The sequence below is a fragment of the Ammodytes marinus genome (genome assembly GCF_949987685.1).
Source record: "Ammodytes marinus genome assembly, chromosome: 21".
Lineage (NCBI taxonomy): Eukaryota > Metazoa > Chordata > Actinopteri > Uranoscopiformes > Ammodytidae > Ammodytes > Ammodytes marinus.
Window position 1 is genome coordinate 25,913,609 of NC_137225.1, and position 12,384 is coordinate 25,925,992.

The following is a 12,384-nucleotide window of genomic DNA, read 5'->3' on the forward strand; positions in this document are numbered from 1 at the left end:
TCGTTTGATCCATGCGTTCTTTTCATATTGATTTTAATCAGGTTGTCGCCAACAGAGTGAGAATCACTCCCATATATCCCAATTCACATGTGGAATAAAAAGAGGCTACACTTGTGTTGATGTTGAAATGACCTGCCCCCAGTAACTTCATTAAATGTGAAGTTGGTATTTTATTTTCTTATGGTGTAAATTATGTGCTACGAAAAGAACTATTGTGATGTTGGTCTTTTATGAGTTCTTTATTATCTTTATAGGGGAGGGGGGTATTTTGTTTTAGCCGAGTTAAATCTTCCTCTCTTCTCCTCTCCTCTCTTCCGTTTTACCTCTCGTTCGTATTCGTGTAGAGTCGGTAAACTCCGGCGGTGGCCTGATGCTTTAAATCCGCCGTAAAGGATTATGGGATACCACTATCTCCTTTCCTTTCGCATAGGTTGGTCCGGAGTAACCTATGCTAAAGGAGGGTTAAAGGATGAATCGAGGCTCCTTTCCTATGCCTTTCCTAAGCATTTTGAGAATTCGGATCACCTATCTGCCGAGTACTTCCGGGTCATCTCGATAGGAAAGGAAATTTCCTATGCAAAAAAGACTATTCGGATTGGCCCCAAGTGTCATAGTCTGTCACTTTGAACTCAACTAAGGATGTTAAATATTTGGGCTTTTTAGGGCACACTCACACTTGGCCCGGTTATTAACCTGCTTCCTGTTGGGTTAAGGTCTTTGGAGTTTCCTTTTTTCTAAACTTCTACGTTCTAAACCAGACCTATGCATTTTGTGGGGTCAATGGAAAATTAAGAATCAAACGTAAATAAGTTTAAATCATGCATGGAATACAACGGCATTGCTTTTATTTTGAAGGTGAGTTTATATTTCGCGCCAGCGTATGCAGCTTCCTCTTCACTGGTTGTAAGTCGCAATTCAAAAAAAGGCAAAGAAGCTTGTATGTGAGCTGTTTAAGTGCGCTGCCGTGAGCTGCGCGCTGAAAAAAAGTGACTCAGAGCAAGCTACACAGTCAACCTCCGCACTCGGGGATCGGCGATCGGGGAAGGGGAAAGGGGGTCAATAATATCAGACTGACAACCTGCTTGTACGCTCACCCGTCTGATATTATCGCCCCCTTCCCACTCTCCGAGTGCCGATTCCCAAAGAGTGTGGAGGTTGGCTGTGTGTGTGGCTCTCCCCTCTCCTACGGGTGTGTGGAGGTGTGGATGTACGAGAGGGGTGCGCGATTGTAACGAGCGAACAAACAGGTCATGCAGGACACACCCCTTTATATTTTATATTTTAGTGCCTACCTTATTTATATTCATATTTCTGTAGAAAATCCAGCTCCCAGAAGGCTAAATGATGTCAGCCATTATCTCCAAATTATAGACTACAGACATGCAGCACACACAGGAGACAGATGTTTACAGAGCACAAAAATCATCAGATTCCTCTCAAAGTTTACCAGATTGAGACATTTATCCTTAAAATGTAAATAATAGCCCAATAATAATAATAATCAAAATGTAATGGCGGGGTGTGTGGGGCAGGATCTGCTCGGTGGATTGTTTTATCCTGTACAGAGGACAATACAAGTAATAAATAATATGAACACAAATTGTGTTGCAGTGTAGGATACTTATTTTTATCTGTTGTTATTTTCATTATTTTAAAGTCACCAGAATGCAGGAAACAATGGCTTTGAAGCTAAAATGTTCTGGGGGGGAACCCCCAAACCCCCCCTCCCTTTGGTTTTGGAATAACAGGTCTCTAAGTTGGGAAGTATTGGCCAAGGTTTCCCTGCTGCTTTCACGTTTTGTTCACAATTGCTTTGGTAAATGTTGATTAAGTGGTATAATGTTGGCATTTTCATGGCTTTTTATGAATTTTTCTTTGCCATAACATTAACTGCAGCTTATCAAAACCATATACTTTACTTCTTTTTATAAAAAAAAATACGACTGATATTGACCAGAATTGAGTTGAGCCTTTTGGTCCGGCCCTCCACAACAGTCCCTGATTCTGATGTGGCCCTTTGGGGAAATGAATTGCCCACCCCTGTTCTAAACCTTCTTTCCTTCTGAATAGATTGTTAAGCATTGAAAGATTTCAATCAGGAAAATGTTGTCTGAACTAACACAATTTATCTTTTCAGATTGAGCGGCTGCAGTTTGACAGAGATCAGCTGTTCTTCTCTGGTCTCAACTCTGAAGTCCAACCCCTCCCATCTCAGAGAGCTGGAGCTGAGTGAAAACAACAACCTGCAGGATTCAGGAGTGAAGCTGCTGTGTGGTTTTCTGGAGAGTCCACACTGTAGACTGGAGACTCTGGGGTCAGACACCATCTTTTACTTCTTCTTTATATTAAAATGTGAAAGTTGTGATGAAACTAAACTGCTGACATAAGGCTGATATTGTACTGATTCTATAGAGACAGTGCGGAACGTGTCATAATCGGAGGCCACGCCCATCGTGGGGGAAAACAATTCACAGCGCTCCATCCACTTTGTATTGAATGACACAGTATTCTGCAAACAAACTTAATAAAAACTTAATACGACATGCCTTTCACAAATACACATTACTTTCTTTAAAGCCACGACTCTTGTCTGTCTATACGAGCTGTTTTTGTGAAAAATTATTGAGTAATTTTCAATATCGAGACAAAACTCTTAACTGTGCAGGGTTAGAAGTTCGATCCCCCGTCTCCCCGCCACATGTCGAAGTGTCCCTGAGCAAGACACTGAACCCCAAATTGCTCCCGATGGTTCAGAGAGCGCCTTGCATGGCAGCTACTGCCATCGGTGTATGAGTGTGTGTATGAATGGGTGAATGTGGTAAGATATGTAAAGCGCTTTGGGGCTGAGAAAATCGGCTAGAAGGCGCTATATAAGTCAAGTCCATTTACCATTTACCATTTAACTATGTATGCTAGGCTAATGTTAGGCTAACCCTCACGGACGGGAAAAAACACCTCAATATTGAAAATTACTCAATAGTTTTTCACAAAAACAGCTCGTATGGACAGATAAGAGTCATGGCTTTAAAGAAAGTAAAACATTTTTGTTAAATGGATGTTCGATTACGTTTTAATTAAGTTTGTTTGCAGAAGACAGGTCTCCTTCAATACAAAGTGAATGGAACGGTTTTCAACGGTTTCCCCCACGATGGGTCCGACCGGACAAAAACACCTCAATATTGAAAATTACTCAATTATTTTTCACAAAAACAGCTCGTATGGACAGACAAGAGTCGTGGCTTTCAAGAAAGTAACGTTTCTTTTCTTAAATGGATGTTTGATTAAATTTTAATTAAGTTTGTCTGCAGAAGACAGGTCTCCTTCAATGCAAAGTGGATGGAGCGCTGTTCAATGTTTTCCCCCACGATGGGCGTGGCCTATTTCATGCACTGTCTCTATCTGAGCATCTTTATGCTAATATCTGTTTTCTTCTTTAGTGCTTTAGTCCATTGACTGTGGCAGAGAAATGTTGAGCTCCACATTTAAAGCCTTAATATAACAAATAAAATCCTACAATGGATAATTTACTCGTATAACGAGTCATCACAAGAAATAAATCATTCTTAAAATAATATTGTAGATGTTTTGTTCACATTTCCTAAAAGTTCATCCTGACATATTTAGCATCTTTGGAAAACTTTAGGATCCTGAATCTTACATCTCTCTGTGGGTTTTATTTGTGTTTGGCTCCACAACATGAGTTAGTATAGATGGTGAGGCTGCAGAGTTTAAGAGGTGAAGTCACTATATCGTTAATGAAGCAGCAGCACCTTGTCAATAATATTAATGAGAGATCTTTCTTGTTTAGAGTTTCCATTTTCTAAACGTATACGTTCTAAACCTTCTTCAGCTCTGAAGATTTTATTAAACGTTGAAGGATTTCAACCAGGAACAATGTCTTAAAACTGACAAAATGTATTCTTTATTCAGATTGAGTGGCTGCAGTTTGTCAGAGATCAGCTTTGCTTCTCTGGCCTCAACTCTGAAGTCCAACCCCTCCCATCTCAGAGAGCTGGAGCTGAGTATCAACAAGCTGCAGGATTCAGGAGTGAAGCTGCTGTGTGGTTTTCTGGAGAGTCCACTCTGTAGACTGGAGACTCTGGGGTCAGTTCACTGACTCTGTTACTATTGTAGATCCAATATATTTTATTAACAATTAAACCTTACAACCAAAATTAACACATTTCTTCGTTCATATTTTAATTTTCTTGTAGGCTACAGTCACAAAAGAAACCGTAGAAAATGTTATTTTTTGTTCATCTTTTTTGATAAATTGTCACATTTAATGCTGAAGATCCTCAACCTATATTTTAGTTTATATTGTACATTTTTACTAGTTGAATAATTTCATTGGTTTCCATTCATTTCAGTTTGTTTAAGCAAATAATATAAGTTCATTGATATTGATCCGTCTGAACACACACACACTGTCTGGGGTCAGAATACGATCTATGCATGGTACACACACACGCACACACACACGCGCACACGCACACACACACACACACACACACACACACACACACACACACACAGCTTGATATTAATCTGTGTTGACATGAATAGGTGTGTGAATGTTGTGGTAACATGTGGGTGATGTCTGTAGAAGGTGATTGGAATATTAATAATTTTCTATTTACATAATTGATTCTTTATTCAGATTGAATTGCTGCTGGTTGTCAGAGATCAGCTGTGCTTCTCTGGCCTCCGCTCTGAAGTCCAACCCCTCCCATCTCAGAGAGCTGAATCTGAGTCTCAACAAGCTGCAGGATTCAGGAGTGAAGCTGCTGTGTGGTTTTCTGGAGAGTCCACACTGTAGACTGGAGACTCTGAGGTCAGTTCACTGACTCTGTTACTATTGAAGATCTTACATATTTAATTAACTAATTTAACCTAATGTATGTACAAACATCACTTAACATCTATGAAGTTATACATTTTCCTTGTTCATATTTTGATTTCTCTTGTTCAAAGTTTAGTCTTAAGTCAGAAAAAAAACAGATGTAGAAAATGTTTAATTTATGTTCATAATTGTTGGTACATTTTCATATTTTTATATTAATTAATATTTTAGTAAGATAATTATTTATTTGGTTTCCATTAATTTCAATTTGTTTGAGAAAATAAGATTTGATCATTGATCCGTCTGAACACACACACACACACACACACACACACACACACACACACACACACACACACACACACACACACACACACACACACACACACACACACACACACACACACACACACACACACACACACACACACACACACACACACACACACACACACACACACACACACACACACACAGATCAACGCATATGATGTTGTGGTGACATGTGGAGGATGTCTGTAGAAGGCTGACATTATGATGATCCACAACAACACAATGACAAAGTCACTCTACTCATTTTAGAGGAAAGCTCATTGATTAGGACAAAGTCATGTTGAGCTGCACATTTAAAACCTGAACACATCTGATTGGAGTATTAATTATTGTTTATTTCCATAATTTATTCTTTATTCAGATTGTGGGACTGCAGTTTGTCAGAGATCAGCTGTGATTCTCTGGCTACAGCTCTGAAGTCCAACCCCTCCCATCTCAGACAGCTGGAGCTGAAAGAAAACAACCTGCAGGATTCAGGAGTGAAGCCTCTGTCTGATCTTAAGGAGAGTCCACACTACAGACTGGAGACTCTGATGTGAGTAGAGGGCTGGAGTCAGTCCATGATGGTTTCAGCTGAATGTCACTACACACAGTTAGTATCAAAGTAAAGATCCAGTATTTCCTGGTAAACCTTAAACCTTGTCATTAGCTGCCTTCCTCATTTAAAAACTGCATTTTGTATTCACTCCGGTTATCTTTGTCTAATTTTACATTTGTTTGATGATCTGAAACATTTAGTTGTGACAAATGTGCAAATATAGAAGAAATCAGGAAAGGGGCAAATGCTTTTTTCATAGCACTGTAGGACATTTCATATTTCATTTATATACAGTGACTAAGTTTACGTTTTAACTTTTAAAAGATAACAGAACAAATGTGTAAATATAAAAACATATGGACATTAAAAAAGACAGAAGGAAATATATACAGTATGTGTTAACGTAGTCACTGACTGACAGCTGATGGAGGAAGTCCCTGTAAACTGATTCATGACTTCTGTTGTCTGTCTTCTCTCAACAGATGGGAGGACGAGAGTGAGTGAGTCAGTCAGTCAGTCAGTCAGTCAGTGAGTAAGTGCGTGTGCTTGTGAGTGAGTGTGTGAGTGTGTGAGTGTGTGAGTGTGTGAGTGAGTGAGTGAGCGAGTGAGCGAGTGAGTGAGCGAGTGAGTGAGTGAGTGAGTGAGTGATCATCAAGGTGTTTTAGTGGAGAGAGGATCCGCTCCACTGTCAGACACAGAGTCCTCCATCCTCCCTGTGTGTTCCTCTGGATGTGACAGAGTATCATCAGTGTATCTGCTCTGCTGCTGCTCTGTCCTTCTACACCATCTCTGCAGACACACTGACACTCCACCACATGGACCTGATCATCTCTGCTTTGTATATCAGCATTTATCTCTGAGGTTCATCTCACAATGCAGAAGTTTAAGTTTCTAATCAGTGCTAAAATCACACACTGAGAATCCACCCCTGGACCTGGACCGATTGTTCAAACACATTTAGTAAAACATGTCTCGTACTCTGAAGTTATATGCTGTCGAATAGAGATATAATTTGACCTGAGTTTGACTAAAGACAGTTTTTTTTAACGCAGGCGACACATGATCAGAGCTACAAATAAAAATGGGGTCTGTGTCTGTAACAGTCAGGATGTGTGTCACAGTGAAGCCTGCAGGAGAAGAAGAGAGAGAAGAAAAGAAAATAAAGGAATAAGGAGTCTTCCAGCAATTTTAATACATTACCTGTATACGCTGTAGCGACCCGTTTGCCATTCAAACTCTTCCCACTGTGGTTTAGCTAAATTAAAGTTTCTTGACGCGTTTAAAAAGAACGATTGTCCAGTCCACTGGTTTCCGTTCAAAAATAAAAGGGATTTATTTAAACTCAAACCTTTTGAAACAAAAAAACAAAGCAGACCAAACATCCTTTAAGCCTTTTCCTATAATCTATCAAGTTTGTAATTCACAATATACGTATGAACCTATCAGCTTGTTTAGGGTTAGGTCTGTAAGCTAGTTCAATGACTGTTAGCTTCCACAAGAAAATAGCAACAGCTGCTGCCAATTACCTCCCTGATTATATGCACTTTGGGAATGATTCAACAAGCATATACTGCCCCAAGTGGTGGGAGGTAGAATACAAACTAAACATAAAATGGCTCTTACATATGCCATGCAGCCAATTAATTGCTTGTGATTAAATTCATAACCTTATATATGTTGATAATTTGCCCTACAGTTCTGTTTCCCATTTAACCTGTCATTTTTATTTTATTTAAATGTTTTATTTCTATTCAAATTTTTGATTCACTTTTCTGACATGTATTCTATACTTGATGTATTTCATGGCCCTGTAAAGCACTTTGAATGGCCTTGTGTCTGAATTGTGCTGTAGGGATAACCTTGCCTGGCCTTGCCTTACAGTTTTACATCACTTTACTCTGTAACCTTAGAAACAGTGATGTGATGTTAAATTAAAGTTGCTCCAAGGAACTTTAAGTGTGTGTTAATTCTAGCACCCCCATATGGACAAAAGTGGTAGTGTTTTTACCACGCCAGCTGTTGTTCCTGAGTGAGCGTATACCCATGACAAAGACATTAAGAAAAACTATATAAAATATCATTTCATTGCACTGATGACTAATTTGTTGTTAAATGTAATTAATGATCATTAGAGGAAAAATTAGACTCTTTCAGAAATATTTCAAAGTTCCTCGTAGCACCTTAAAACAGAACTCTTGGTCTTTTGGATCTTTTTAGACTCTATGTAAAAAACTTTTTTCTTTTTAATTATTTACTCTAGTTTGGGATTTGAACCTTAGAAACTGTGATGTGATGTTTAATTAAGCAGCAGTCTTGGTCTTTGGATCTTTTTAGACTTTCTGGATCAACTTTTTCTTTTTATGACTAAATTGGTAATTGTGTATTTTTGCTAAGCTTGCTGAATAAAACCAGGTGGATCTTTTGATCTACTGAAAAAAGCAGAAATCTCTTTCATCCTTTCTGCTTCTTCAGTCCACCTGCTAGAGGACCTCTAAATCTGAGGCCAAAATCCCAAAATAAAGTATTTAGAAAATGTAGGGGAGAACGGGGTAAGTAGGCACACTTTTTACTCTAGTGAGAATTGCTCATCACCAAAACATCTGTCAATAGCCATTCCTACATTAAATTGAAGCTTAAGGTGTTGGCTAGAAATGTGTGTCTCTCTTTTTTTCCAACTTATTGTAATGAAGAAGTAATTTACCATCAAAGACACTCTGACACATTGTGACAACCAACCCCATCAAGGGGTCGGTTGTCACACACTATGGGGTTGTTTGTCACAATGTTATCTTAATGGGAAACATCTTAAAAAGAAGGCAAGGAGGCAGAACCAAATTTGAATGTTTAATTGCATTGTCAAGTTGACAAATAGGCCTACATAACGTTCTGTAGCCTTGGCAGCTGGTCTAGTTTGGGATGCACTGGGTTGTTTTGATTTTGTTGCCCTTTTTTCTTTTGCTTGCTAGCTGCCTTTTCCTGCTCTATTCTTTCCTTCTCTGGGGTGTCAGTGAGGATACAGCTTGACAATTTATTTCGTTATTGGGTTCCTTTTCTGGCTGCAGCCTTGAGATAACGTGACAACCAACCCCCCAAAAAATTTGACGACCAACCCCAACTTGAATTTCTTGCTAGCATCAAGGCCAACAACCATCTGACAACTAATTAGCTTGCTAACCACAATCTAAACTATAGTTTACCCTTCACACTTTCTGAGGGTAACAAGTGTTTTGTTATAAACCCATTGTGTAAAAGCCTAGAAGAAAAATACTGAGAAGCAAAATATTTTGAATTTGACATGAAAAACACAAAACATCCTCTCACCTGAAATGCAGCTGTCTTCCTCCAAGGAAGTCTATGTATGTTACCTCTGATCCCAATTCTGGACCTTTTTTATATCAACATTTCAGAGCTAGCGCGCTCTGGTGGCGAGATATAACGAATGTGACATCCAACCCATGTGACAAATTACCCCGTTCTCCCCTATATATTTGATATTTTGTGAATGTAGTGTGTGTGAATGGAACCCCACTGTTTCTCTGTTTCTCTGTGTGTCTATAGAAGCGTGGCATGTGCAATATCGTTGACCCTGCAAAGCCCAGGCCAAGCACATTCTATTGAGTCACTCACACACACACACACACACACACACACACACACACACACACACACACACACACACACACACACACACACACACACACACACACACACACACACACACACACACACACACACAGCAGAATCAGCAGACACATCGGGATGAAGGGAAAGCGTTGAGGCAGCAGATACTTTTGAAGCCGCTCTTTGTGCGTCCGGAGCCCCTGCAGTATATATTGGGGTTTCCAACTTTTTCTCTGTTACACTGTGTGTGTGGTCGCGCGTCAAGTTGGAAACATGTCTCAGTACTCTGGAATGGTGAGTAAAACAGCGCCGGTTAAAACGACAGTAACACTTTGTTTTTTTTACTTTTATTTCTTTGTTCACTTTTTCAGAGTTTTATTAACTTGTGTTTCTACAAACTACACTTTAAAACTTAAAAAAATGTTTGGAGTTTAGTGAATTTAAAATCAATTGACAAAATCAACTCAAATGTATTATAATTTTAAAGTCTACTCAACTGTACTTGTAGAATGTAAATTTCCAAAATACAGCAGCTTACAATTTTAAACGATAATATGGAGACTGAAAAAATGTACTTGAGATTGTTCCTCAAAACTAGTAAAAGAAAGAAAATTGGGAAATAAATTATTAATATATATTATTAATTTTGGAGTTTGGTGAATTTGAAATCAGTTTACAAAATCACGTCAAATTTGAGGTCAAATTGTCTTATTTTAACGTCTACAGTCTACAGAACATGTAGAATGTAAATGTCTTGATTTTTTTTATTGTAAAATTTGTTGTGATGTTTTTGCTGGGCTGGCTAGATTAGCAGCTAAATCTCAAATATTTTTATTCTAGCCCCTTTAAAGCCAGAGGCATCAAATAAAAGACAGAAATTTCAATCTTTTGGAAGATGTAATTGTTTGTTGGAACCTCTTAAAAAAAACACACACACACACAATAAATGTAAAAAAAATGGATACACCACTTGAAATTTTTCTTAAAATATGGAAGAAATGCTGTCGGAAAACCTTTTGAATATAACAAAAATGTTGATTTTAAATCCAGACACTGATAATTTTGAGTGGTATTTAAATGTTTTCCAGAGCTGTATATTTTACAGACTTAGACTAAATATTTGTATTGTTATTTCTAGGTTTCTTTTAGATTAATTACCTTCATATACTGTATCAGATTTAAGACATTTTCATCAATATTTTAAGGTGAAAAAATGTATTTTAATGTCTGTATTTCTTTCCTTTCAGATCACCTTCTACGAGGGAAAATGTTTCACCGGCAGGAAGCTGGAGGTCAGGGGAGACTGTGATAACTTCCAGGACCGCGGCTTTATGAACAGGTGAAGAAGAAAAACGATTGTTATTTTTTTATTCAACGAATTTCGGTTCTTAAAGTAGCTACAAAAAGTTTAAATATTTCTGGGGAAAAAATTACACATTTTTTTAAATTTAACGAATTGGTTCAGAAAGGTGCTTTGAGGAACTTTCAGTAAATAAAAGAAAAATCAACAAAAATGTAAATAATGGTACGAAATAGCTAAAATAAACTATTAATTCATCCGAATTATTATTATTTATTTATTTATTTTAATTTTAATAATAAAATAATTGCTACGAGGAACTTTAAGTGTGGGTTCTTTCTAGCGCCCCCCTTTGGACAAAAGCGGTAGTGTTTTTACTACGCCAGCTGTTGTTCCTTGGTGAGCGTATACCCATGACAAAGGCATTTAGAAATGACGGTCTTGTTTGCTGTTACATGTAATTTATGATCATCAGACAAAAAATTAGACTGCTTCAGAAATATTTTAAAAGTTCCTCGTAGCGACTTTTAAATATTTCTGAAACAAAAATGCCAAAACTTAAAAATTTCACAAACTGAAAAACCCGAAATGGGGTACAGAATTATTATGTTTGTGTCACAATAAAAGCCCTACCTATAAGAGGAAAATACAGTTTCAAAAATAATACATTTAGTATTATTTTAATTTGAAGTTGTGGTGATGCTGACATGCTTTTATTTTGTTATTCCTCGGGGTTAACTCTATCCGTGTGGAGAGTGGCACCAAAAGTTCCTCGTAGCACCTTTTAGCTACGAGGAACTTTTGAATATTTCTGTAACAAAAAAGACAAAAAAAAATAATAATTCACAAATTTAAATTATGTTTGTTTCACAATAAAAGCCCTACCTATAAGAGGACAATACAGTTTTAAACCTGCAGTGTGTAGAATTTTGGGTTTTATTTCCTAGCAGATTTTGTAGAAAGTAATTATAATATCCATAAGTACATTTAATTTAGTGCGTAATAGCTGGAAAAAAAATTGAATTATAATTTTTTCCCTTAGAAAGGGTCTCATATATGTCCATATTTCTGCATATTTTGGACCAAGGCCTAGTGCCGCCATCTTGAAAGTGTCATAGTTGGAATGTCATCAGGTGCATTGTTTAAAATGTAGAATTGTTCTTGTCCTTGAAGGCCACTGTAGCTTCTGTTATTATTCTAAAGGGTTGGGGTTACCCAGGGAGCGTTGCATTCTAGAACTTTGTAGAACTTTCTTGATGATGTCATATTACACACTGCACCTTTTAAATGTATCCTTTTAAACGTGAAGTTGCGGTGATGCTGACATGCTTTTGTCTTGTTATTCGTCAGGGTTAACTCTATCCGTGTGGAGAGTGGCGCCTGGGTGTGTTTCGACCACCCCGACTTCAAGGGGCAGCAGTACATCCTGGAGCACGGGGAATACCCAGAGTTCCAGAGGTGGAACTCCCACAACGACCACATGGGATCCTGCAAGCCCGTCCGCATGGTGAGACAGGCTAGTGTGTGTGTGTGGGGCTAGGTGTGTGTGTGTGTGTGTGTGTGTGTGTGTGGGGCTAGGTGTGTGTGTGTGTGTGTGTGGGGCTAGGTGTGTGTGTGTGTGTGTGTGGGGCTAGGTGTGTGTGTGTGTGTGTGTGTGTGTGGGGCTAGGTGTGTGTGTGTGTGGGGGGCTAGGTGTGTGTGTGTGTGAGATAGGCTGGTGTGTGTGTGTGTGTGTGAGATAGGCTAGTG

General features: G+C 38.4%; 2 protein-coding genes across 15 annotated transcripts in view; both read left to right on the forward strand.

Annotated features, from left to right (window-relative positions):
- LOC307267615 (uncharacterized protein) overlaps window positions 1-8,147 on the forward strand; it is a 275,732-nt gene extending 267,585 nt beyond the window's left edge. For all 13 annotated transcript variants that reach the window (XM_080049981.1, XM_080049974.1, XM_080049979.1 and 10 more), the window contains 5 exons: window positions 2,138-2,314; window positions 3,931-4,104; window positions 4,661-4,834; window positions 5,538-5,711; window positions 6,197-8,147. In XM_080049981.1, coding sequence (XP_079906107.1) covers window positions 2,138-2,314; window positions 3,931-4,104; window positions 4,661-4,834; window positions 5,538-5,711; window positions 6,197-6,218 — 721 coding nt within the window. In that variant the 3' untranslated portion in view covers window positions 6,219-8,147. The remainder of the gene's footprint in view (window positions 1-2,137; window positions 2,315-3,930; window positions 4,105-4,660; window positions 4,835-5,537; window positions 5,712-6,196) is intronic.
- Window positions 8,148-9,608: 1,461 nt separating this feature from the next.
- LOC307267639 (gamma-crystallin N-B) overlaps window positions 9,609-12,384 on the forward strand; it is a gene marked incomplete at both ends in the record, with an annotated part of 5,466 nt that continues 2,690 nt past the window's right edge. The window contains 3 exons of one of the 2 annotated variants that reach the window (XM_080050024.1): window positions 9,609-9,629; window positions 10,583-10,674; window positions 11,986-12,142. In XM_080050024.1, coding sequence (XP_079906150.1) covers window positions 9,609-9,629; window positions 10,583-10,674; window positions 11,986-12,142 — 270 coding nt within the window. Of the gene's footprint in view, window positions 9,630-10,558; window positions 10,675-11,985; window positions 12,143-12,384 lie in introns of those variants that run through there. The other variant, XM_080050023.1, reaches the window with a different exon arrangement.